General features: G+C 46.6%; 1 protein-coding gene across 2 annotated transcripts; it reads left to right on the forward strand.

Moving 5' to 3' along the window:
- Positions 1-12,395: 12,395 nt before the first annotated feature.
- On the forward strand, positions 12,396-26,621 carry KCNK18 (potassium two pore domain channel subfamily K member 18). 2 transcript variants are annotated; one of them, XM_074545300.1, is made up of 4 exons: positions 12,396-12,624; positions 20,884-20,960; positions 21,974-22,129; positions 24,439-26,621. In XM_074545300.1, exons 2-4 carry the CDS (start codon positions 20,936-20,938, stop codon positions 25,242-25,244), a joined length of 987 nt encoding a protein of 328 aa, XP_074401401.1. In that variant the 5' UTR covers positions 12,396-12,624; positions 20,884-20,935; the 3' UTR covers positions 25,245-26,621. The 2 variants fall into 2 exon arrangements, with proteins under 2 accessions (XP_074401401.1, XP_026651028.1); XM_026795227.2 differs by lacking the exon at positions 12,396-12,624 and having other exon boundaries at positions 12,635-20,960.
- The last annotated feature ends 311 nt before the right edge of the window (positions 26,622-26,932 follow it).

The raw sequence follows: 26,932 nt of genomic DNA on the forward strand, positions 1-26,932 counted from the left end.
AAATGAGTGGAAATGCTCTCACTGACCCTGAAAAGCTTTGCTTCAAGCTTGGCACTGCTCATCTCACCAGCCTACACAGGCACTCTGCTCTGCTAAAGAGTGTGGATCTGGACAGGTCAGCCCTGCCCATCCCCTTGGAAGGTGCACAGACACCAGGGTTGAGATCTTACCCCTGCCCCTTGATGCACACAACCCTCCACTTGAAAAAAAGATGTGGAAACAGCACTTGTGTCCCAGGGTCTTTGCCTTTTTTCACTTCCTGACAGTCCACTGCAGGTTGTGGGGCTCTGCCACGTTGGTGTGGTCTCCACAAGTGGGACAGCAGAGACCCATTTGGTCCTTGGGGTCTCTGCAGTGTAGGTGCAACCCATGCACTTCAGCTCAGTCCTTCTCAACTGGCCTTGGAAACATAATAATAAACAGCAGCAGTCAGTGGGGGTTTTGTTGTTGAGGTTTTTTAAAGCAAAACCAGAATTGCTAATACTCCACAAAAACATTGTTTTTTAAGTGTTGCCACCTCTGCTCTGTGCCACATTGGAAGCCTGGATGGGAAAAGCAATGGGAAATGCAGGATAAGAAAGCACCACCATCTAGGCCAAGCACAGTAATATAACATCACTCCAGCAGTAATGACAATGGAGAAGGAACAGAATGCTGTCAGGGAATAATGGTGTCCTGCTGGCAGCTAAATATGAAAGCCAAAGCAGAGACATTTATAAAATAAACAAGCATCAGGGAAGATGAGACTTTTATTACAGAGCAGGAAATAGTGATCTTTAACAATGGTCCATTTCAGTTTCTCTCATTGTTACAGAAATAAAGTGGTGTAAATGAATGCTTTGTCTCATGTATGATTTATTGTTCCTCAGGCAATTACTGGACTGCATTCAATCTAGCCTAGGGGAGGGAATTGCACGTCATCTGACCAGAGGGCAGCCTGTGGGGGCAAGCAGGCCAGGAGGGGACATGGTTTGTATCTAAGCCTCTGAGCACCACCAAAAGCAGCAGGCCAGGCTGCCTCACATCCACACACGCCATCAGAGGCTTTGCGTGACGACAGAAAGTTGCACTGCAGCACCGTGACATCATTGTGGTGGCACAGCCTGGTTAGGCACTTTCTGCACCTCACCCCTGCAGATCATCCTGCTGTGGCTGCTTCTCCCAGTGGTGCCAGCTGAGGAACTGCAGGGGGAAGCAGATGGAATGAAACAACCCCCGGAAAACGGCTGTGTCCCCCCAGCTGGAGTCCTCGGTGTCACTGTGGGATCAGCTGCACAGATGGGGACAGAGCTGGAGGGACAAGCACAGGGGGGTGCATGGAGATGGAGAAGGGGCCAGGAGATCCCTGTGTAAGGAGTAATTTTGCCAAGGAGAGGGTGAGGCAGACCATACCCTTAGTAAGAGGGTGAAATTACATTGAGGCTGTGACATAAAATGTACTAGCCTGCCACAGAAAGCTCCCACATGCTGCCGTACCATACATTTATTCTCTGTGGGGTACCAGCTCTATGTAAATGTTTCATAGAGGAAACAGCAGAGAAAGCAGCTTGGGGCAGAAGCAAACAAATTTCCAACTTCTCCTATCATTTCAGAGGAAAAAATAAATCTGCAAGAAAGATTATGCTGTTTGCCGTCAAGGTGTCAAATAAGGGAAAAGAAAAAGAGCAAGAATTTGGATATAAATAAGTAGTCAAGGTGCTGCCTGGAATGAAGCCCGAGCTAAACTCACACTCTTTTATTAACCTTCTGTAGGGAAAAAAAACCCCAACAAACCTCAAAACGCCCACATTAAAAACACAGTAGGGTCATGGTGACAGGAGTCCAGATGAAGAAGAGAGAACACATTTAGTTTGTCAGAGGGATGTGTGACTTACAACAATTGGATAACACGAAACAGAAAGAAAGAAAATAAAGCTGACCACCAGAAAACATTTCTTAGTAACCTCTTTTTAGTGTATTTTCACACTTTTCTGAGCTATCTGTTGGTATAACAACCTCTGGAGACTGCAGAATAATTCCTACGGGCTATTTTTAAATTTAAGGCTGGACTGAAAATGGTAAGAAAATGTTACTGAGTGAGGATAGATTAAATAGCCTAATAGACCATTTTCCTCTCTAATTTCCATTAAGGTGATTAGCTGGAATGCTGCTTGCAGCATGTTAGTGAAAAAACACTGGAAACACGGTCTTATAGTGGATCCAGTATCCTAAACTAATGTTTGTAGTAATAACAGCGATATAAAAATACATCCCAGGTATTTTATTACTCTAGTTAATGCCTGAGAGAATCACAATATTCAGCACACACATCTTGCAGCACTCCCCAGGAGAAGAGATTTGTATCAACTCCTTAAAAAGAAAAGGAGCAAATATACACAGGGATTTGGTTGTGTGGTGTGCTAGGGCAATCAGGAAAATTAATCTGAATTAACTGAAGCATGAATTTAATTTGGATCCTTCTGCCAAGTTGCATTTTGCACATAATCCTCATTCAGAAGGGAAGTGTCTTCCATTGAGTGCAGAGTATCAGGCTCTCGCCGCGTACCTGTTGACATCGATACCCATTAGCAGTTTACAGTGGATTAGTTGCACTGTCCTGTGACTATTAAACAGAGAGTTTGTTTGCATTTTTCTATCGCTTATGGTTTGACGGGCAAGCTGCCAAGCATTTTAGAATTAACTACACGAAACCATCACCACCTCGACGGTGGGGAAAAGAGAATCGAGAGGGCTCCGTTGGATTCCCCGGTCCTGGGGAACCATAACTCTCACGGTATGGCTCGGATGGCCAGGGGCCAGCTAGCTGGAAAAACTGTGTCAGATTTGCGTGTTAAATAGATTACGGGTGTAAATTAAAATGACTAATAGCCTTGGGATGATGGGCAGAGTTAGTGCTTTGAAATAACTTCTCTTGTTAAGGCAATACTCTCAAGTACCTGCCAGTTTACCTGCCCCCTCCTTGTGGTGCTCCCTGCCCGGTGCGGCAGGAGCGGCTCTTCCTCTCCCCGAATCCCGCTGCACCGGGCGCCAGCCGGAGGCAGGGGATGCTCTAAGGGACTTCTTCATTGGGAAAGTGGCGTTCGATGCTTGGTGTTTATAGCTTTGTTTTAAACTGTGCTGAATTGGCACTACGGGAGAAAGAAAAGGGAAATGGAAAAGAGAAAGGAAATGGAAAAAGAAAAGGAAATGGAAAAAGGAAACGAAGAAGAGAAAAAGAAAAAAGAAAAAAAGAAAAAGAAAAAGAAAAAGAAAAAGAAAAAGAAAAAGAAAAAGAAAAAGAAAAAGAAAAAGAAAAAGAAAAAGAAAAAGAAAAAGAAAAAGATGGAAAAGGGGAAAAAAGGAAAAAGAAACGAAACAGGAAGACGGAAAAAGGAGGAAAATGAAAAGGAAATGAGAAAGGTAAAGAATAAGAAAGAGAAAGAAAAAGAAAGCGAAAAAGAAATAGGAAAGGAAAACGAAAAGGAAAAATTGCTGTGTGAAAAAAAGGAGAAGGGGGCTAGACAAACAAAAACCCGCTCTGCAGTGAGCAGTGTCGGCGGTGCCGCCGCCCGGCCGGACGCCGCTGCAGCCCGGCTGCTCTCGGGACAGGGAGAACCCGAGTCCCAGAGCGGGAGCGGGAGCTCCCCCGTCCCACTGCGGCCCGGCAGCAGCTCCGCCGGCCCCGCGGGGCGGCCGGGCCGGGAACGCAGCCCCGGCGAAGGGAGAGCGGCGGGGCCCGGGCCGGGCGCTGCACCTGCCCGCACCGGCGGAGGGCGCGGGGCCCCGGGGCGCAGCCGCTGCGGAGCCTCCGCCGGCTCCGGACCCCGCAGAAGGAGCTGCGGAAGGCCAGAGGGAACCGAGCCCGGCCCCGGCCACAGCGGCCTCGCTCGCCACCCTCGGCCGGTGCGTGGGGGATGCGAGACCGCCCGCACCGATGCCACCCCGGAGCCGCCCTGCCCTGGGGAAGGCCCGTTCAGGCACGGCCGTGGGACACCGAACACGGCCATGGGACAGTGGGCACGGCCATGTGACACCGGGAGTTGCCGTGGGACACCGGGCACAGCCCCGGGACACCGGGCACAGCCATGGGACAGCGAGAGTGGCCGTGGGACACCGCGCATGGCCTCGGGACACCGGGCACGGCACCGGACACCGGGCCCGGCCGCGCCGTCCGTCCCCACGGGGCTGCCCCGCGGCCGGCGCCGCCCACGCGCGCTCCTCCCACCCCGCGCTCCCCACGCGCGTCCCGCCCCGGCCGCGCTCCCCGCGCGTCCCCCTCTGGTCCCGCCGGGCCCGGCGCCCCACGCGTGCCCTGCCCTGCCCGGCCCGGCCCGGCCCTCGGGAAGGGAGCGGATCGTGCCCAGCGCGGCCTCCGCCGGGGCTGTGCGGCCCCGCTCCCCGCGGGCAGCCGGGGGTACCGGGGCCATTCCCCCGCCAGCCTCCCCCGGCACAGCCGCTGCCGGGCGGGCGGAAGCCGCAGAGGTTTCTATTCAGGACATAGGCACAATGGGGAAACAAAACCCCTTTTTCCCCTTTTTTTTTCGTGCGTGCCACCTCCCAAGATGGAGCGGGATTAGGGCTGCGAGTCCCCTGCACACACTGGGACGGGTTCCCCGTTCCCTGCCTCTGCCGGCCGGGCTCGCCCGCAGCCCCGGTTCTCTTGCTGGCCCGCAGCGCGGCCGGGAGCCACCGAGCACAGTGAGGAATTTATCTCATGGCACCTTGGGAAAACCCTGGGCTTGCGTTTTATTCAGCTGAGGGGAAACTAGGAATGGAGAGATAAATGTTAGGTTGAGTTCGTAATTTTTCCTTTATCTCGTTGTAGAGTAAGAGTATAAAGCATGTTTTTCATGACAGGAGAAGGAGGAAAAGAAAAGAGAAGAGAAGAAAGAAAAAGAAAGAAAGTGCAGAAAGGGAAACAGAATGAGAGAGAGAAAGAAAGAGTAAGAGAGAGAGAAAGAAAGGAAGAAGGAAAGGAGAGAAAGAAAGGAAAGAAGGAAAGGAGGAAAGAAAGGAGAGAAAGAAGGTAAGAGGGAAAAGAAAGAAAGAAAGAAAGAAAGAAAGAAAGAAAGAAAGAAAGAAAGAAAGAAAGAAAGAAAGAAAGAAAGAAAGAAAGAAAGAAAGAAAGGTAAATATAGAAAACAAGGAACGATGCTTTAACGTGTTCTTTGACAACTGAAATGAATTAATTTTTCTTGATCAAATACAAGTTTAAGGAATTTTGCGAACCTTCATAGCACATTTTATTCTCTCGATAATGTGACATGCACATGGGAGCACAACTAAACTCTGTTTAGGTGGTGGTGGTTTGTTATTTGGAAGTATTGCCTGGCATCTAAAAACCCAATTCGGTATTAAACAGTTTAGAATCACTGAATAATTAAACGGATTTTTATTTATTTTTAAAAACTTTTGGCAGCTTGCCGGTTGCTTTAAAATCTTTCCCTGTAATGATTGGTCGAATTTTACCTCAAATGAGACACGGTTTTGAAAGATTTGCTTTTGCTTTATTTATTTTTTTTCTTTCCTCATAGTCGGTGTCAGTGCTGGTTTCTGAACATCAAAAAATACTGATTTTTTTTTCCCCCTCACATTTTCTCCGTAAAATTGTTTTCTTCTCTGTCGTCGACGGTCTTTGGGTACCACAGCAGCGCAGCGAGCGTGGCGGAGGAGAATCGAACGGAATAACAGAATATTTTTCGTATAAAGGAAGGAACACTTATATAGAACAAACCGAATCGCGCCATCAGACGCTGCCGATGATTTATTTGTGCCAATTCAAGAGTTCGATGGGGCCGAGGGACACTGCAGACTCACAGCCCGGGCGCTCCCCCGGCACCTGGGCCGGCCGGTCCCAGCACCGGCTCACGCCTGGAATCGGCCTTTTGTTCCCAGGGTTTTAGACCGGAGCTGCGCCCACCTTTTTTGTTATTTTATTACTTTACAGGTGGTTTGGAAACCCAGAATAAACAGAGTTCCGCTCCCAATAGAGGCTTAACAACAGCCTCTCCCCAAAGGCAGCTTCGTGGCTCCTTCCACGGCAGGCAGAGGTTTCGAGGAGAGACCGGCGAGCCGGCAGCCCCAGCCCAGCCCCGCAGGAGTTGCCCCGGCTCCATCCCAGCCCTCAGGACCTGCCCCGGCTCCATCCCTGCCCTCAGGAGCTGCCCCGGCTCCAGCCCTGCCCGCAGGAGCTGCCCCGGCTCCAGCCCTGCCCTCAGGAGCTGCCCCGGCTCCATCCCTGCCGCTCCCCTCGCCACCACCGACGCAGCCAGCGCGGTGTTTTCGCTTCATTTTCTTTATTTTTCTCCCTAGGCTCGGGCGGACAGCCATCCCTGGCATCTCCGGGCCCGGCCGGGCGCACATCGGGGCCGGGAGCATCCCCGGAGCCGGTGCCGGTGCGCTCAGAGCCGCCCGCGGCTCCGCGCCTCTCCCCGGACACTCCCGGGTACGACAAACCGCGAAACCACGGGGCAGCAAAGCCACCCTGGCGCCCCTCCCAATCTTCGGAGTGGAAAACTCAGAGTGGAGAACCCAAAGCGGAGAGCCCCGGCTGGCCGGGCTCCGGCGGCCCCAGCCCGAGGGCGCTCACACCGGGCAGCGGCCCTGGCGGGGATGCCGAGGAATCGGCGCCTTCTTCTTCTCCCGTTCCCCTGCCGCCGTCCCCCCTTCAGGCAGGGGTGATGCTCTGGCTGCTTCTCCTGCTCTCACCCTCTCGTCCCGCCGGCGCTGGGCGCTCCCGGTGGCGGATGCTGCGGGCTGGGGACAGCACAGCACCTTCACCCCACAGCCGCGGCAGCGGGGAGCGTGGGGGGTGACAGGCAGCACGGCATCCCGGGGGGTTGCATCCTTTCCCTCTGGCTTTCAGGGGTCCTCAGAAACCTTGTTGCTCGGGCAGGGCAGTGAGTTTTTACCGGATCTGCCTCTCCTCTGGGCAGGGTGAGGGTCGTTCCCTCACCTCCCAGGTCAGCTTCTGCAGAAATGTCTAAATGCAGGAAAAGCCTCTTTCTTCCCATTACACGCACACTAAGGGTGGGGGAAGGAGGCTCTTCCAGAAGGGATGAAGCCAAGGAACCCAACAGAAGGTCAAGAAGAGCATTTGCCCAGCCAGCCCTCACTCCCAGCAATGAGGGTACCATGCTGCACTCTGCTTGACTGGGGAAGTAGACTTGCTGCCTCATTCCTTGCAGTAGAAACAGCCCCCTTGTCTCTTCCCTGGCAGAGCTCCTGGGCTCAATAATTTTGTTCCCATTGGTCACAACCATCTGAAAGTGAAAAGTTTCCTTCACACCTTCATGGGGGCACTGTCAAGGTTCAGTGACAGCCTGGAGGAGATGGAACCCTCTTGTCCCCACCCAGGAGGACACAGAGATGCAAGCAGAGCCACAGGCAGGCCTTTCCCATGCCTTGAAGACTGTGCCCTCTTAGCTGACCCATCTGGGCTTTGCAAGCAAACAGCAATTTTCCTCCCAGCTGGGAGCACCACCCTGCCTTGCCCATTTCAACATGGAAATCTGTGTGTGTGTGACACCAGCCCCCATTCCATCCCTATCCCAGCTGCTGGAATGCTGAAATGTCTTTCAAACCTTTTACTCCTTGCTCCTCACTTGCCCAGGCCAAGACTGTAAGCTCAGATGCTGTTCCAAGGAGAGCAAACAGGCTTTACCTTCCATCCCCAGTCACCCAGTGACTTTCCCTGTGGGACCCATGGAAAGGATCAGTGGGAAGAGTGTTGGTATCTGCTGGAGCTGTCCATTGTTTGGATGTCTGTATCCCAAATTCCTGTCAAAGTGCTCATGGGCAGAGACCTCAGCAGAAAATCTGCAGGAGACCTTCCCTTCAGGAAGGGCAGCTCCCTCCCTTCCTCCCCCAGGGGATTCTGAGTGACAAGGATGAAAGGAGAAATTGGGTTAATTCCCCAACACCACCTGTCAAAACATCCACAACCTCTTCCTAGCCCTTCCCACTGCTGTGAAATGATGATGCTTCACTGCCTGGAGCTGTGTCTGGCCCAGGGAGGAGCTCTCCAAGATTCCTGTGGCAATCCTGGGTCTGCACCTGGTGATTTCCATGCCCAGCAGTCAAGGTAGAGCTGGCCACCTCAGCAGGTCAGGGACAAGCCTGGATAGAAGCCTGTGCTGGGTGCTTGTGAGCACACAAGGGGGCTGGATCTTAAAAGAAGACTTGGAAGAAAAAATAAGGTTGTAATGGAAGTATGGTTTATGGACTCAGGCAATCACCCATGATGGTAGTTTCTTACTCAAAACTTCTCTTCTCTTACACATGAGGGAGGGTGTTGCAGGTACACTCAGCTCAGAACTTTGGAGATTTCTCAGCCACACAAAATGCAGCAGTTCCTGGGAAACATTGCTGGTTTGGGCTTGGGCTTCTCTGCTTTCCTTTCAGAGGAAAGAAAAGGGCTTGAAAGGGCAGAAAACATTGCTTGAAAAGAAGAGAAGGAACTAGAATTGTCTGTGTAAGAGGGAATGATTAATGTGCCATTGCCAGAAGACCTTGGGTAACTTCCCAAAGAGCAGAGAAACCAAACCCAACTGCCTTTCCTCCCAAAACACCCAGGAATCCTCACCAATGTTACTTAACAGAAGATTTTATCCTGACTCCAGCCCTGCTGAGTCCACAGGTACCAAGGCATTATGTGCTTTGGTTATGGCTCTTCCTGATGTTAAGCATTCATTCCTAAACTTATCCAAAGGAATACAGTGAGGAAAATACAGCTTGATCACAAGCAAGCTAAGCTCCACCTGCTCTATTAGGCACACCAGTGTTTTTTGCTAAGCATCAACAGGTTAAGAAATAAAATGCAGGCTTTAGAGAACTGTATTTAGATTTACAAACAACATTGTAACTGGATCAACAGGCTATAATTAGAATTTAATAATCCAAATGGAGGAGTAATATGCCCGCTGCTTGAAAAATTGGAGCCTTTCTTCTGCAGTTCTGAATATTCAGCTCTGCAGATTGGACTCCAACTTGCTTGACACAATTACTGTCCTAGTGAGGTGAACACGTTACAAATAAGAACAATAAGATCAACAATAGTTTAAGTCTAATACCATAAACAAAGGAAATAATCAGAACACCTCTTGCCCCAGCGCAATCTGCACAACTGGGATGGCAAATTAGCATGGTTATTAGAAAAAAACACACAAGAAATGTTATATTTCATGGACTTTTGGAAAGGCTTTAAGGCTGAAAAATATGTTTCAGGCAATCCCATCAGGTGCATTGATGACTTTTAGATTCAGTCTTTGCATTTACTTCTAAAGCCTACGTGGGCCAGGGGTGACACAGCACAATTGATGAATGGGGAAAAAATAGACCTGTGTCAGCCAGATTCCCCTCACATCACACTCAAAGTATTTAGCCTGAGGTGTGTAATTAAGCAAAGGTTAATCCAAGAAACTCAACACATGTGTGACAAAACAGAGACAGTCCCCAGGCTGTGTTGGTGTCACAACAGCCTCTGGCAGGACTCAGGCACAAAGCAGAGCCCTGCCCAAGCTCCTGGCTGGGACTGACTGCTCAGTGCTGCAGCTCAGGCCAGTGTTCAGTCCCAGATATTAAAAGGAGACCTCCCCTCTTATTTTGCTTGCTAAGAAGGCATCTGAAGTGATCACCCACCTGGCTTGAGGTAGGACTTCTTTCCAGTCACTGACCAAGCTGGCATAAGGCAGAACTGCTTCCAAAGGGAGATGCTGTGGTGCTGCCATCTGTGGCATCCGTGATTTCCTGAGTGCATCTGGGATCTCTGCTGAATGAAATGTGAATGAAACAGGGACTCAAGGGAAAGGGAGTCCAAGCAGCTCTGATCCCTGGGCAAAGAGAACAGACTGCAGAAAGGAAAGTGTTACTTAGAAAAAGTTTTTCTCCTCCACAGTTTTTACCACCATAACAGATATATTTTCCCATTAGGTTGAGAATCCTGTTTTAAAACTCATGACAAAATCCAACAGTAGTTCATGAAATATTACATCCATGTGAAAACAAACCATGCGTTATTAACTTTTATTTTACATGGTTTCATTTCCATAGGGCAGGAATAATCAGAAAAGGGATTTGGCTCAGAAGGTGATTGGAAGGATACCCCAAGTCAAAAATTCAGTTGAGAGGATGAGGTCAGATAATCTCTACTGAGACCCTTGTCGGAAAGGATATATATTCTCTAGTCTATTTTAAAATTGTTACTTGATTTCTTTACATGCCCTGACTAATATTTGTCTGCTTGTAAGGGCTTCACATTTGCCAAGAAAGTAATGACATTGTGGAGTGTTTAAAGAGACTTCAAGGTGAAAGATTATGCATATCCAGTGAGCTAGAGGTGACTAAACCAGGCATAGCATGAGGATGAATGTTGGGCTCTGAGCCCTTCAGGTGTGCCAGGAACACCCAAATTATCCCTGGGTGCTGGTATGAGCATCCACTCTGCTGGGCTGACTTGAAGATGTGCAAAAATCAGCTGATGGGAAGAGCCATGGCTCCCTGCTGAGGGTGCTTCTGAAGGAAATCAGGTGTTGCCTGGGACATTGATAGTTTTGAAAAAGGCCCAGGAGCTGTCATTTTGGCTGGGGCTGTGGGAGCTAAAGGAACCAGCTGAGTATGTTTAGCTGCTGCCTCCTGGGGCAGCAAGGACTGCACCTGTTCTCCTGCATCTTTTGGGACAGCCAACCTCCAATTTAGGGACCTTGCAATGCAGATTCCTTGGAGCTCATCATCATTGCATGTGCAGAGCTGAAACTTTTCCTTCACAGATGGCCAGGGTTCCACTCTTGTGTGCTCAGGCAAGACTGGAACAGCAGCATGAGAGGAGAGGTTCTCTATCCCTGGCACCAGTGCAGGGCTCTGTGTGACAGGGAGGCAGCCTGGGGGAACACTCTGTGTGACAGTGGGGAGATCTGGAGAGAAGGATGAGAAAGGAGATGGCAAGGGAGGCAGAGCTTGGAGGCTCTCATGATGTCTCTGCTCCCCTTTCATCTCATACTAATTTAGAGATCAGGCAGGAGCGAGTGAGATCCAGGTGAGGTTCAGGGGAGGGTTAATGTTACAACAAACTCCAGGTTTTTATGGTTAAAATGGCATTCCTCAAACTAGCTGGATAGCAGCAGGCTATTCACCATAACTAGACTTGCAAAACTCTGGAGATTTCCTTTCTCACTCTCCTCCCATTGCCAGCAAAACCAGGGGCTGCTCTTTGGTGTATTGCAAACAAGAGTTCTAAGAAAAGGAGCCAGAGTGCCCAGGAGGGCAATGGTGAGCACACAAGTGGCACAGTGTCTCCAGTGTACCTCACAATATCCAGGCAGCTGCCTGTCCTCTTGTTTCAGATTGCAGCAGCTGGAAATGGACTGAAGAACGTCCATCTGGTCAACTGACCCAGCACTGACAGATATTCCGGTGGTAATCCATAAAACAGTGTGTAAGGGAGGTTACAAGTGATTACGTTAGTGTTTGTGTGTATTTGGTGTCAAGAATTCACCAGCATATTTGTAAGAGTACACTGACAGCACAGAATCTTAAAATCATAAAATTTTGATTTTGGGTGTTGGAAGGGACCTTGAAGACCAGCAAGTCCCAAAACCCTGCCACGGACAGGGACATCCTTCACTACACCAGGCTGCTCAGAGCTTGATCCTTGAACTCTTCCTGGGATGGGGCATCCACAACTTTCCTGGGAAATCCGTTGCTGTGCATCACTACAGCAATTTGGTGAGTAGCAATTTACAAATATTTAATCTAAACTACTCTCTTTCAGTTCAGCGCCATTCTGCCTCATCCTTTCACTCCATGCTCTTGCAGAAAATCCCTCTCCATCCCTCTTGCATTCCCTGACTCGCTTTCCAAAGGAGTTTGGACCACGGTGATGGCATGCTGCAGAGGCTGAGCAGGCTGCTGGCGGTGCTGGGTGTCCCTGAGCCCTCCTGTCACAGTTTGGAGCTGCTGGAAGTGCTGGGTGTCCCTGGGTGCTCCTGGTCGCTGTCACAGACCCTTTAGAGCTTCTGCGTATCCCTGGGCCCTCCTGGATCTCGCAGACCCTTTGGAGCTGCTGGCGGTGCTGGGTGTCCCTGGGCCCTCCTGGAGGCTGTCCCAGACCCTTTGGAGCTGCCGGAGGTGCTGGGTGTCCCTGGGCCCTCCTGTCCCAGAGCCTTTGGAGATGCTGGGTGTCCCTGGGCCCTCCTGGAGGCCGCCCCAGACTCTTTGGAGCTGCCAGAGGTGCTGGGTGTCCCTGGGTCCCCCTGGCCACTGTCCCAGTGCCCTCCTGGGTGTCCCTGGGCCCTCCTTTGGAGCTGCCGGCGGTGCTGGGTGTCCCTGGGCCCTCCTGGAGCTCGCAGACCCTTCAGAGCTGCCCGGCTCCCGGCTCTGCTCGGCCCGCGGGCTTCGAGCTCTCTCTGGCGGCAGCACTCGGAACAGGCGGCCGGGCCCTAGCCCCGCCATCCCTCCTCCCTCCTCCTCCTGCTCCCCTGGCCAATTCCAGCCTTTCTCCTGGGAAACACTGCTGGAGGTGGATAACGGGCACCCCGCACATGTTTGCCGCCCCTCGATGAACTCCCGTTTCTTTCAAGGGCTTGGGAATGATCTCCTTGTCACAGAAATACCGGCTCGGGAAGTCCATGAACTGCGAATCGCTTGAGGGTAAGAGGCTATTCTGGGAAATGCCACTGCAGCTTGCCCTGCACTGCCGCCCTTTCCCGGGCAGCTGCTGCTGCAGGCGGCGGTGGGGAGCAGGAGTGGGTCCTGCTCCTACCCGGTATGGTTTTCCATGTCCCTGTGCCAGGGCAGAGGGCACTGGCACACATTTGAGTCTTTGGGAGTCACTTTGCAACAGGGTTCTGCAAAAAGAGATTTTTTTTTTTGCCAAGGTGCAATCATAGAACGGTTTGGGTTGGAAAGGACCTTACAGATGGTCTGCTTGTGACTTCCCTGCCATAGGGAGGGACACCTTCCACTAGATCAGGTTGCTCAATGCCACATCCAGCCTGGTATTGAACACTTCCATGGATGGAGCACCCACAGCCTGTTTCAGTGCCTAACTACGCTCGGAGTAAAAAAATTCACCCTAATATATGACCTAAACCCACCCTTCTTCAGCTTAAAGTCATTCTCCTTTATCCTTTATCCTATTTTCCCACAGGGGTTTTTGGGCTGCTTATACATCCCTCTGGCTATGCCACAATTCACCCCCTTTTGAGATCCAGAAAAACTGTGTGCAGAAATCTTCTATAACTCAAGAAAGCTAGAATGTCTACAATGACTTATTAAAAAAAAAAAAAAAAAAAGAAGAAAAGCTAATTCTGCTTTCATATCCATTAAACTGTGTTGCATGAGTTTAAAAGGAAACAGAATCTGACCAAATTCTGCTGCAATTCAGCTATATAAAGGCATTAAGTTGAATGCTTAATTGGTGTAAATGGCACATTTCTGCTATTAGTGTTGGACTGCAGACAGCCTCAGTTTCAAATTAATGAACAAAAATTCTGGTCATTTCAGAAGGGAGAGAAAGATTCAAATCTACAAAGGCACTTCTCAAGATACTTTTGCTTATGTAAACATATGACTGCAGGGAAGAAGAAGGGTTCTATGTACTGTTGGAACAAAATTTCAGTTACTGAAGCAGTTACTGTGTGTTTCCAGCTGAGACCCACAATGTGTGGAAGGGAGATGATGGGGTTTGTGCCCTTGCTCTGTGCTGTGCCTTCTCAGCCAGAGAAGCTAAGCTGCAAATGTGATGTGGGTCAGTTTAGGGGCAAGCATTTCACACAGCTGCTAAGGATGGCCTTCTGGCAAATAATTCAGCATGGTGATTGGATATTTCCTCTGGAAATAAAGAAAAAGGAAGTCATGGCACAGAGGCTGAGAACTCCTGGCAGGTTTGGTGTGACACCCAACAGCTGAAGTGAGCTGATGCCATGGGACTGTTGGTTAGAGATAAGAGCTGAGCAACAACTCTTGAAGAATGTGCAAGAGGACAGCAGAGAGTGGCTACCACTGCAGCTCTCCTTCCATCAGCAGTTAGGCTGGAAGAAGGAGGAAATGCAGCATTGTCCATAAAGCATCTTGTCAAGAGATTCCATCTTGCTCCATGCTGAGGACTGCTGGCAGCTCCAATGTTTGGGGGCCCTTGTTTTCCAGCCAGACCCCTGGATGTGGACACACCCTTTGGTTGAGATCTGGCTGCTGTGCTCCATCCCCCTTCCCTCCTGTTGTTGGTGGAGCCAAGGTTCTTGGTGCTGCAGGACTCAGGAGGCTGTGCTTCTCCTCAGGACCAGCTGTGAGCCCTCATTCCTCCATGGGGGCATGCAGCCACCTCCAGCCCTGCCTGCTTCCTCCTCTGTGTGAACCACCTTCAGGGCTCATCTGAAATCTCCTATATCTCTCAGCTGCTCAACATTTCATTTCTGATGTGTTTCTGATGTCCTTTTGTTTAGACAAATGACAAATCCCTGAAAGCCATAACCTACAGCCCCATCTCTCTGAATAAGATGCAGCCAGCTGTCTTTGGCTGCCTGGCAGGATTCCAACATTAACCCTCGCTGAGCATACATTCATCCTGCAGCTGAGCTGCCCCACCCTCACATCTCAAATTCCCAAGTGAAGGCCAATGCCATTTAGAAGGATTTCCCAGCAGCCTGAGCAGCAGTAGCAGTCTGGGTGCCAGGCAGTCTCGGGAAGAGCCCTGGGCAAATCCACAGGGTTCATTGCACTTGGGGCCCAGATGGCTCGTTTAGAAGTGTTAAAGGATTTTTCCTTGTCGACAAAGATATAAGAAGAGACTTCATTCCACATGCAGTTTTTGTAAGATGTTCCTCAGAAGAGGTGGGCAGTTTTGCATGCATTTTTTCCCCTACCCAAAATATTTTGCAGGAGGAACTTTCACAGTGTGGCCTTACTCATCAACGCAGGCAGGATCACATCATTGAGGAATTACATCCTAAACTAATTACATAGGTGAAGCTACAAGGGCCCGGAACCTGAAAGTGTGTCCCCCCGCTAAGGTGGCAAAATGTTGTTTTCTGATTCACTAAAAAGCATCTAAGTGCTATTCCCATGAGAGCTAAAACATTTAAAGGGTGAGCAATTAATGGTTTATTAATGGGTGGGACAGGATTTGAAAAGTTCATGTATTCCTACTCAGAGCTAAAGGAAACCAGCAGAATTGAAAGAAATTTGAAGACAAGTGTCCACTCAATGTTGTCCCAAGGCACACCCATCTGTGAAAGTGTCTTCCACCCCCCAAATCCACAATGACTAATGAGTGGTAAGATAATGGAGTAAAAACTCTTCAAAGATTACACAAAAGGGGAAGAAAAATTGCTTAGTGTCATTAGGAAAATTGGGATGAAAACAAGTGATGGAAAATGTAGCCTGACACTCAAGAAACTCTGAGCCACTGACACGAAACTGTGCCCAGCCTGATTGCCAGGGAGAGGAGACAGAAAGAGGTGTTTGATTGTGGGCATCTCACAGACTCCTGCCTGTGGTTTATAAAGTGCCATGGATGACTGAGGGTAGAAAATGCTGTAAGCAGGATACTCTGGGGATTTACAGTCCTTAATGACCTCAGAGCTCTTCCAGATACACATTTGACCTCAATGTTATCTGTAATACTTGGCCAATGCTGCAGCCTGCAAAGGAAGACTTTTTATCTGTGTTCTCTCTGACTGAACTTGTATGTGAAATTGGAAATAAGATAATTTTAAGAATTTTTTTTTTGTTAGTATTTTGCATGCTGAGAGTTTAGAGGATCTGTGCTTGTCACAGGGACTGTCTCACATGAATGCTGGTGGATATTTATGGCTAAAAGTTTGTTCTTGTATTTGAGGTTTCAGATTCCCCTCTTTCCACCTGCTTATGTATATATAATGCCACATTAATAGCAATGTGGCATTACTACAAAGAATTAGCATTTTTAAGAGCAAAGTGGACTTGTCATCCTGAATCTATGTGGGTTTTATGCCAGTTCAAAGTGCAGAATTGCAAATAAATGCAGTGTTGACATGAACCATGATGCTTAGCTCTCATGCAGCATATAATCTCACATACTCTAATGTTAATTAAATTCCTCAGAAGCAGCTTTCTGATCTCTCTACAGGGAGCTTGTTTGCCTTGAAATGAACTACTGTGCTGAGATAGTCTCCACTATACCAGCATTACGTTCACTACATTAACTCAGTAAAGACTTGGCATAAGACTTGTGGCTGAACCTCAGTAATCCCCTTTGCTTATCTGGAAACCCAGGGCTCCTGCTCTGTGGGGTCTGGTGCTGGTGACTCGAGGCGACACCAACCTCTCTGCTTGTTCCAGCACCCTGAAATGGTGCCACAGCACTCAGAGGAGTCATGCAAAGCAATGAGCAGGGACGTGGCTTTGTTTGCAAAGCCATCCCCACCCTGATTGAGAATTGTTGCCCTCTATCCACTGGTTTTGCTGGTGGCCCTTTAGAAAGGGTCTGGGAGAGTGTTGTCTGTCTAGAGCAGCTTCCCCTCCCAGCCCCAAGTGTATTCTGAGTTGCCACACGTTTCAGAGAGCAGCAGGAGCAAAGTGGCTGACACAGAGCTCTGCTCTGTTGGAAACCTCAGCCTTGCAGCAGCCAAACCCCCCGGATGAGCTGCACCCCTGGCTACTGGGTCAAGCTCTGGGAGAGAGAAGATGTTACCATTTCCAAAGGGAAAAAAAGCTAATATTTCCTCATTCTGGGTGCAGCTTGGCTTCTTCCACGCTGTTGTGGCTGCTCAGGTTTGGGGAAGAGGAAGGCAAGGTGAAGTGTTTCTGCCCAGGCAAGGATTTGGGGATTTAGGGGCTGGTTAGCTTGTGAGTGACCAAAGACTGGTCCTGTGTTTAATTACACTTCCCATTAAAGGTGTTTCCGCACTATGTGACTTCATCCCTCTTAGAAAGAAAGAGGAGGAACAGAAACTAATACCCAAGCTTTGCTTGGTCCTGGGGCATATTGAGAGTGTTTTTCTCTTGTAAATTAAATTATGGGACCATTTACTTGGCTTTGGTGTGAACAAAGAATGAAATAGGAAAATCTCCTATTCAGGGTGAGAGTCCTGGACATCTTTGAATCCACTTAGCATTCTGTGTAGTGTCAGGATGATAGTCCTGAGTGCTCTCAAATATTCCCAGAGGTTACAAGCTCAAGCACTCGACTCAAGCAAAAGCTGAGACTTTTAAAGATGGATACAAAGAAAACCAAACCTTCCCTGGGGTATCCAACACACCCTACTGCCAGTTTGTGCATTCCTCTCTCCATCCTAGCAGTGTGAGGTGTAAGGGCTAAGAATGGGAGGTGTCAGGGGAATTCATATTCCAGGGCAATATGGAATGTGGGGTTGTGAGGAGATAAATATTTGCAGAGTGCCTTAAAAGCTGGTGTGGCTCATCTGGCTGGGTGCATTTGCTCTGCACAAGTGTCTTGGTCTGTGCTGGGGCTGGGTTTGGGCCAGCTCTGCTGCTGGGCTGCAATCCCATGGGAAGAGGCCTCAAGGAGCCCCAGGGCTGGGAGGGAGTGGGATAACCATTGTGGGTGGGAGGTGGGAGGAGTAATTTGAACGCGCTGAGGGCACTAAGAGTGAAACTTCACTGACACCCCCCACCCAGTTGACCTCGAGTGGTGTGTCCTTATGTCAAATCTAATGCTCACACAGCCCTGAGATTGCTTTATTAATGCAGCTACTGCTGCCACTCATTTTTTGCTGTTTTGGGGTGCTTGGAGGTGATATTACCACTATACCAAAACATTCATTTTCTGGGGGGAGCTAAACTGAATGCATTCTGGAAATACTTTCCAGGGACCTATATTGAGGCAATGGATCAAATCTTCCATGATCCTTGTTAACATTCAACCTGGAATGGAAGGTTTTTAATTCTCCTTGTCGTGAATTTCTGCCAGGATGAGGTCTCAGTTCCTCTATTAAACCATATTCCCATCAGAATCAATGCCAGGTGTAAATAAAAGCAAACCATTTAATCCATTGCCATTTATTTTTAAAAAGCACTGTCATCCTTCAGGTCACTTTGATTTTCTCTTAAAAAGGATGACATTGCACTCTTTGTCAGTACAGAATGGTGTTTCACAGAGCAGGTAACACAGCAGGTCTTTGGCAACATAGCAGATGACTTAATGCAGGGAGAGTTTTAGTGATTATTGAAAAATGTTTCTCTCTGCCCAAACAAGGACCTTCTAGGTTTAACCTATGTAATTCAGAAATATTAGATAAAATAGCAATTTCATTGTAAGTATATATTTTTGCTGGATTTATTTAACCTTGCAGCTGTGGTCAAAAACTTCCCTTTCAAGCAGCACCTTACAGAGCACTCACATTTGCCCTAATCAAAGAAATGGAAGTTGGGACAAATGCAGGTTTGGTGTCCATTAATGTGGATAGGAAATGTCTATTGCAAAAATCTCTCTCAATACAAGTACCAGTAACTCAATTTGGAATAACTTGTGGTTAGTGGGATTTGCTTTTAAGCAACTAAGTTCAAATATGTAATACAGCAATAGTGGGAAACGGTTTAGATTAAGCAAATAATGTAAAAATCATTTCTGGTTTTATTTTTATTAAATTTTCTTGTTGTCACAAGCTCAGAGCTTGATGCTGCAAATGGCTGAGAAGCTCCTGGGAATTGGTAAATACTTTGCAGCACCATGTGTAGGAGGAGGCTGAGAAGATTTTAAAGCACTTTGTGGAAAATAGGTTTATATCTGAGTTGCAGATGAAAAACTGTGCAGGACAAACTGTATCAGAATTACCATACTGGCCAGTGAAAACCTTTTTTAGAACACCAGTGTGAATATGTAGCCTCAGACAGGGGCTCATTGCCCAGTACCCCATCTTATTTTTACAGCTGCAAGCTATTTGCTGTTCAGGGGGGTTATTGAGCCCTGTGTGGTTAGTAGTCAGCACTAGTGACTGTTCTTCTAAACATCTCTCCATTCTCTTTCATGTATGGAAACCCAACAACCTTTGGCAAAGACCTTCCTAGCCATGTGAGAAACAGTCCTGTTTTGTTTTGGAGCAGATTTCTACTTGCTCCTTTTGATGGTCCCCAAAGAGGCTGCAGAGAGCTGATCCCTCACCTGCTCCCTCCAGAACACCTGGCAGACTGAAGAGAGTTCCTCAATATTTCCCCCCCTGGCCAGTGGCTGCTCAGTCATTCTTTGTCTGAAAGCTGTCCACACCTTCAGCCATCCGTGTTTCTTATGAAATTTTCCCGATTTTTAACTGTGCTGCTTGAGAGGAGGGTAGCGGAACCACACTCCTGCAGGTGTGTGCAGCCCGTGCATTTGGACAGTAATAAACAGATTTCCAATATTTCAGTCTCTATTGTAACAATTCCCAGCATAAAGGGCTCCAGACCTATGTACATTATCTCCAAGCACAACCTCTCAGGAAGTTCTGTTGCTTTGGATTAATTATGAACATTAGCAGTTTTTAACCCTGTGTTTCAGGTCAGTGGGGAAAAAAACCCCAGAGGTTGACTGCAATAAGAGGATTTAAAAATCTGTTGTCAAAAAGCAAGACTGAGCCAGCAAGGAAGATAACAAGAAAAATAGCAAGCACACAGCTTTATTTTTGTCTTAGCCCTAAAAGTCTCTTTTCTTTTAAGTGGAGACTTGCATACTGGCGAACATTAACTATTTTCTGATCCAATTTACTGAGAGTTGACCTAGAATAAGTCACTGTAAGCATGTAGGATTTCTGTGTGGATGTGTGGACTTGCTCCATACACACAGCTCACATAGTAGGTCTTGGCTGCACAAGATTGTTTCAATTTTTAATGAAAGATGCCTGGAGATAAAATATTTAATATGTCTTTCTGTAAAGTCCAACTCTTCTTACTACCACTACAAAACTTGCAAAGGGCAGTGATGCTACTTGTTGCTCCAACAAGTGTTTTAGAGCAAAGGATGTTGCTGCTCCTTTGTATTTTAGAGTAAAGGATGAAAAGAAAGGCTTTATTTTTAAAGTTGGAAATAGTTTGCAAAGATCACTAACTCTGAACTGAATCTTGCAGTCCTGACTTACTAAGGTCAGTGAGAATTTCACAATTGAAACTTCTATTTATATAGGAAGATTTTATTCCAGTGAGAGCTAGGAGAAACCTTCTTGACTATTTTTATTTTACTTCTTTCTCAGGAGAAAAAGAATTTAAAATTCAAAAGACCCTCTCTACAAAGATTGAGCGGTATAGATTCTGTAAGCTCTCTGAAAGGGAAATTCATTGTTCTATTGTCTGCCTAGGGGTTACAATTAGAGCCATCCCCTTCTTTTGATTAATTTTAGATGCTCCTGATTGTTTCTGGGAGAAATCTTTAAAGAACTGTATTCCTTACAGTGCACACTTTCCCTCCTGGGAGCTGGAAGTGTTTCTGCTCTATCAGTGGGAAGCTGCTGTTCAGGAGAAGGAACTTTAAGCACGAGTTGGCTCCAGTGGAAGCTGATAGGAGCTAGTGATCCCTGTGCATTACAGTGCTGGCTGATCAATAATAATTCAGAGATAGAGTGGCGTGGCATCCACTGAGAAGTATTTCAGGGTTTGTGCTGCTTTTCCGTGGGGACTGTAGTGCAATCTTCACTTATAAAGACATGTGATCTGAAAGCCTGAGGCAGAACAATCCTTGTTTTCACAGGAGAAGCTTTTCTTGGCTGCAAAAGCTTTTACATCCTCATCTTTCTTTCTAAAAGCTGTGTCTTCTCCACAAAATTATATATTAAAAAAAAAAAAAAAAAAAGACGAGCTTAGGATGGCAACAACATCACAGCCTCTGCAAGGTAAAACAACATGTAAAAAAATATTTTGGGCAGTGTTTCCTCATGCCTGCTTCATTGTGTCTCTTGTCATCTATGCTTTTCTTGGGGCTCTCATGTTTTCCCACATTGAAAGTACCCGGGAGGTCACAGTAAGTGAAGAATACAGAGCATTTCTGCGGAAGCTGATGTGCCTCGCCAGAAAGTTACCAGGTATGTACTGGAATTTCAAAATGACTTACCTGCACAGGGAGCTATTAATTACTCTGCTTTTTGAATGAGTTTTTTTTGCTTTTTAAGACGTTCTTCAAAATACTAGCAGCTGACCCTGCAAACAGGATTTTCACTCTGCCTAGCTAATGACTGCTGGTTTCTTCTTTAGCTGTGATTTTTGACTGCAAGCTTCCCAGTCCTTGTGTTCCTGCCTGGAAAGAATTTTCCTGAGATGCCTGTGTTCTCCCTTTTTGCCAGGTTCTTAACGAGTAGCTGACATTCCTGTGGTATTTCCTGCAGTTTGTTGAGGCTGAATCCCCTCTCTCAGAAAGTTTTTCCAGCTGCCTCCTCCCTGCTCTGAGCTTCCCTGCCAGCCCTCTGGTGATGGGATGCTCAGAGGGACACAGGTGCAGTTCTGCACCCCAGACCCAGTGAAGCTGATTGGAGGGGATAGAGGAGGAAAGAAGGGTTAGAAATCCTCCTGGATTTGTGATGGGGTTTGTACATGGGCTTGGAGCTTCACTCAGGTAGCTGTGCTGACACAATGATCAATTCTGGGCAATTAAATAATGTAAATAATGTCCTTTCCAGCAAAGCCCAGCCACGGGGAGGACGATGAAGGGTTGCAGGATTCACAGCAGGGCGCTGGGCAGTGATATCCAAGTGGTTCATATTGGTTCCCTGCTGTTGAGCCCACATTTCTTGGTGTCTCTGGGTCAAAAGAAGACTAAAATGAAACAGGACATTCAGGCTGGAAGCTGCTTACTCAGTCATCTTGTCCTGCTTTATTTTTTTTCCCTGTACTTTTATTCACCAAAGCCACTGAACGCACCTGATTTTTTCAGAGGTGGGGGTGAGGGGCTTGAAAGGGGGGGGCGAGAAGGTGAATATTTTTATCTTTTAAGAGAATATGAGCAAATCCTCAGCTGCAGTGTATTTCACTGGGGTAGCAGGCAGGCTGCTCCCTGGGTGGTGGTCTGCACTCACTGTGCCTCCTGCTGTGACTGTGACAGATAACTGGACAGACAACCTGACAGAAAATGAGACGTTTAACCACGACATCCATCAGCTTTTGAACACAGCTGACCCAGTCTGGTACATCAACCCAAAAGAAAGATGGAATTTCTTTGGGTCTCTCTTTTTTTGCTGCACAGTATTCACAACTGTGGGTAAGTACAGAGGTAAAGTAACACCCTTCAGAATAAATTCCTGTTGCAGCTTTCTCTAATGCATTTCTTCCAGAGAATTAAAACCACCCAAAACAAACAAACAAATGAGCAAACAAAGAAACAAAGAAACAAACAAACAAACCCCAAAAGGCGTTTCTCCCAGAAACAAACCCCTTCTAAACCCAAAGCCCAAATCCCCTTGAATTTTTCCCCTGAGTATTGCTGATGAGTCTGCAAGTGGCTCTGCAAACACAGACTGCAGAGACATAGCTGAGTCACAGAAATAAGTCACAATTTAGTAATTAGTGGTGGTACACACTAATTAACTGCATCTACACATTTCTACACACATACTATAACATGTATTCTTATATGATGTTCACAGAGCTATTGAACTAAAAAGAAATCTCCATTTTTCAGTCTCAAACCTTATCCTTCTCACTGTTGTGTGTCCTCTTGGGTAATGTTTTCTTCTCTGGAAAAGGTAATTCATAATACATATATTGTTTTTCAATTGCTTCTCAGTTACTTATGTCTAATTCAGCTTTGTTAATCTGTGGTTCTGTAATTAACCACCATGTTCACATTTCTCTGGGTTAACAGCACATGATAGTGTTTAAGTGACACCTTTGAAATCTTTCAGTCTGACTTCATATTTCAAAGGAGGACCTAGATCAAATAGAAACATCTGCTCTGATTTTGGCTCCCTCTGCATTGCTAAATACAACTCCTCATGCTCATTCCCAAAGCTACTTTTATCCCTTTGTTAATCTTTCTCAAATGCTGGCAAGTACAGGCACTGTCTATCCAAATTTGTCATAATCAAAGCTGGATGGGAAATATTCCCACAGCGTTGTGGGAATTGCAAATTGCAATTGACATTTCTCCACTGCAGGAGGATGTGCTCAAGATCCCAGCATGGGGATGCATCCTACTGTAAGAGAAAAACTGAACCTTAAAAAGAGCTTTTCCTACACAAGGAACAGTGTGAGAGCTGATGTGCTCACCCAGAGCCCTTGTGTGCTGTGTCACAGCTCAAACCTCACACTCTCATCTCTTAGGTGACTGTTCAAATTCAGCTTCTTGCAGTTAAAGACACAAGTCTGGGTGGCCAGAGACGCACTGGGGATGAGACTAAAATCCTCAGCCCTGTGAATATTTCCTGGAACAAACACAGCAGCCATGAACTTTTGAAAGGGGGTGTTTTATCAGAAAGCTTTGACTTCAGCAAGTTGATGAAAAGGCATATTGTGAGAAATGTCTTCCCTGGGCATATTTACCCACCTCCATTAACATGGGACTTGATAAATGTCCCCATACACACCGGCCCAACATATTTATTTCTAAGCTGCCAGTACTTTTTGCCCTCATAGCACTGAGTATTAATGCAGCTTCCTCAGTTTTGACCTGAATTTTGGGATCAGTAGAAAGCCTGGAATATTTGCTGCTAATAGATGGAATAGGTGGCTGCTTCCATTGCAGTGGGTTTGTTATTTGCAGTATCAGGAACTGATAAATCACCTTGGGATAGAATCAAATTATCTACCTTGAATTTCCTGGGAGAATTCAGGCATCTAGTCTGAAGTTTGATGGTCTGAACTGCCATCTCTTTGCTGCCTGGGGAGGCTGCCAAGTGGCTCAGCTAGGAAAGATTTCTGGATAGCTAAATTTAAGCTCAGGATGAGTTTTAAGCCTGAAAAATGCACAAGGAATTTTTAACACTCAGAAAACAATTTTAAAAAGAGTAAATAAGATTACTCTGTGCAATAATGACAATAATCTTTCCCAAGTGCTTTGAGAGTAAAGATTAGCATTCCCAGTTAGCCTGTGGGGAAGAGAGTGACCAAGAATAAATGATATTTCAGTGCCTCACAGCAAAGCAGGGACTGAGGCTGGGTTCAGACCAAAGGCTGAGGCAGCTACAAGTGAAAACATGCATGGATGAAGAAAATGAGGGAAACCATATCTCAGCATATGAGCCGATAATCTGACAGGCTAAGTACTGGGCCTAGAAGTTCCCCTAGGAAAAAAAAATGGTCTTTGAAAGGAGAGAAGGAATATTCAATGTCTTCTGAAGGATGAAGAGAAAAATGGTTGATAAAATGTAATACAGTTCCTATAATACCAAATTTTCTTCCACTATAATGGAAAAGCACTGATTTACAGCTTGAGTTTCATATCCAGTATGTTAAAGGAAGGAAATATAAATACCCAAATTGGATTTAGGGAAAAGGCATATCTTCTGCTACCAATTTTATGTAACACATCTCCCTCTTTCTCTTCTCATTCCCTTCTTGTTCTTGTTCAAGGTTATGGCAATACCTATCCTGTGACATGGACTGGAAAGTATCTCTGTATGTTGTATGCTTTATTTGGGATCCCCCTGATGTTCTTGGTCCTGACAGACATGGGAGACATCCTTGCAACTGTCTTATCCAAGTCCTACAACGAGTTCAGGAAACTGCAGTCAAAAATTCTTGCCTCTAAACTCTGTTCTGGATCCACATGTATCAAAAGGAATGAACTGAGATCCAGGGAACAGTCTAAAATAGTCATCAACGAGCCCCTGACCATTATGGAAGTGCTGAGAAGTCAGTCAGGTGTGAAACAGGTCAAATATCGCAACGTGGAACTTTTTGAAATGTTAATTGCCAGGGAGAATGAAAACACACAACCAGCAAGAAATAAAAGCATGGAGAGATGGAGTTCATGTCCTGAACTAGCCAGGGAAAAGACGGTGTCCAGAGTAATCAAGAATTTTGACAAAATAGGAAAAGAATTAGAAAAATTAGATGTGCCCATTGTGTTGATGGTGCTAGTTATCTTTGTGTACATCTCCTGTGCTGCTGCTATTCTTCCAAAATGGGAAAAAAAAATGAATTTTCAGGAAGCCTTTTATTTCTGCTTTATCACTTTGACCACTATTGGATTTGGAGATACAAAGTTAGAACATCCCAAGTTTTTCTTGTTTTTTTCCCTCTACATTATAATTGGCATGGAAATTGTCTTCATTGCTTTTAAGCTGGGCCAAGACCGCTTGATTGTCCTGTATAAAAAGATGATTTCATTTTGTGCAGAGAAAAATATGCCATCAAAGAAAGTATATCCAAAATAAGAGCAGTCATTTCTCCTTCACTTGTCAGCACTGGCCACTGCAAAGAGATGGAATTGTTTCTGTACATTTCTGCCTTGGGCTGGCAGGTGCCATATTTTAATCTGATTTCCTCTGAGAAATGACTGTGAAATGGCTGAACACTTCTGGAGGCACCTGGTGAAGGCATCTCCAGGGAAGACTTTGCAAAGGGGTCTCTTCTCCTAAATAATCACAATGCTGCCTGATGAAGAAGATGAAGGCTCTCCTTGACAGTTCTCCCTGACATATTGTGCAAAGCTCTGACTTTCTGCAGCCTTTCTGTCCCTTCTCCCACTGCAAGAAAATTCAGGAATTTTGTTTTCAGTACTTGTCCAAGCAAGACCCAGATCTCCTGGAAGGTCCTGTCCTGCCACCTTCTCTGCAGCCGGGCTGTGTGTGTCTGTCCTGAGCTGTGACACTCTGCTCGTCATCAGAGAGAGCTGTGGGGAGAGGTGTGGACCCAGCTGCTGTGTGTGGCAAACATCACACCTGGCACAGCTCAGGGAAGTGTTCCATGGAGAGGAAGGACACCACATTTCCCCATCTCTGCCACCTGTTCAGAAACCAGTCAGAGAATTGCTCATCTGTTCAGAGCTGGAAGCACTCCTGCTCCATCACGGCTCCAGGTGTCTGTGCTCAGCCCGGAGTCAATGTGTGTCCCACAGGGCCCAGCTCCCGAGGTGCTCAGGGCAGCTTCTGCTGCCTGGTGGTGTCTGGGGAAGGCACACAGCAGCCCTGGAGTGATGCTCCGTGTCACTGCTGTCACAGGAGCCTGTGCTGAACACCGACCCCAGAGAGCCCCACTCCTCACCCCCATTTCACTCTGCACAGACTGCTCCACCATTTCACTCTGCTCCCAGCTCCACCTCTGGGAGCTCCCTGACCCACCTGTCTCACTGGGATGTGGGCAGGATCCTCTAATTGTAGAATTTTGGAGCACATTAAGATGAGAATATCATTGTTTCTTCAAGATGTTGCTTATATTATTAATAGTTTGAATTGTCAATAATAGCTTCTCATTAAAACCAATAATTTAGAATAAAATATATAATTCATATAAAAGAAATCACTAACTTTAATTAACCACGTTTAATTTATGATGATATGTATGCCCATTAAGTGTAAACATCTCTAGATAATAAAAAATGCTTGATTATTTACAGAATGTACAGAATATTCTCCATTAGCAAATTTACCAGTTGGAGCTGAGATTTTCAGAATATGTACATGCCATCTTCTGTCTGTTGCACTCCATGTATGTGGCAATATGTATTCAATCCTTATTAATAATTAGATGCAATTAATCATTGATGATAAGCAAGGTATATAATGACTGATAGTAAATAGAGAAGTGTTTTATAAGAATAAAAATAAAAAATGCAGAAGCTGGAAGAAACTTCAGTCAACTCTGTCATGTTTGCTGTGATTTTGGCCTTACATAGAAAGTCTCTCTATTCATATCAGTATTCCCATATAACTTAATTTCGTGTCTTCAGATTAAAATCATTGTAGAGCTTTGGTACCATGTCAGAGTTCTCAGAAATCAATGAAAAGATTTGCATGGATCAGATAACTGCACTTGCTGCCCCTCAAGGTTTTCCTTGTGATATTCTAAACCTGTCAACATTTTTAATAACTGGTCTGTATGTAATTTAATTTGTTTCTGTCAT

Source organism: Zonotrichia albicollis, chromosome 7 (genome assembly GCF_047830755.1).
Source record: "Zonotrichia albicollis isolate bZonAlb1 chromosome 7, bZonAlb1.hap1, whole genome shotgun sequence".
Classification (NCBI taxonomy): Eukaryota; Metazoa; Chordata; class Aves; order Passeriformes; family Passerellidae; genus Zonotrichia; species Zonotrichia albicollis.

Coding starts and splice junctions, on each gene's coding strand:
- KCNK18 (XM_026795227.2), top strand. CDS start 20,744: ATGGCAACAACATCACAGCCTCTGCAAGGTAAAACAACATGTAAAAAA. Junction 20,961..21,973: donor CCTCGCCAGAAAGTTACCAG/GTATGTACTGGA, acceptor TGACTGTGACAG/ATAACTGGACAGACAACCTG. Junction 22,130..24,438: donor CACAGTATTCACAACTGTGG/GTAAGTACAGAG, acceptor TTCTTGTTCAAG/GTTATGGCAATACCTATCCT.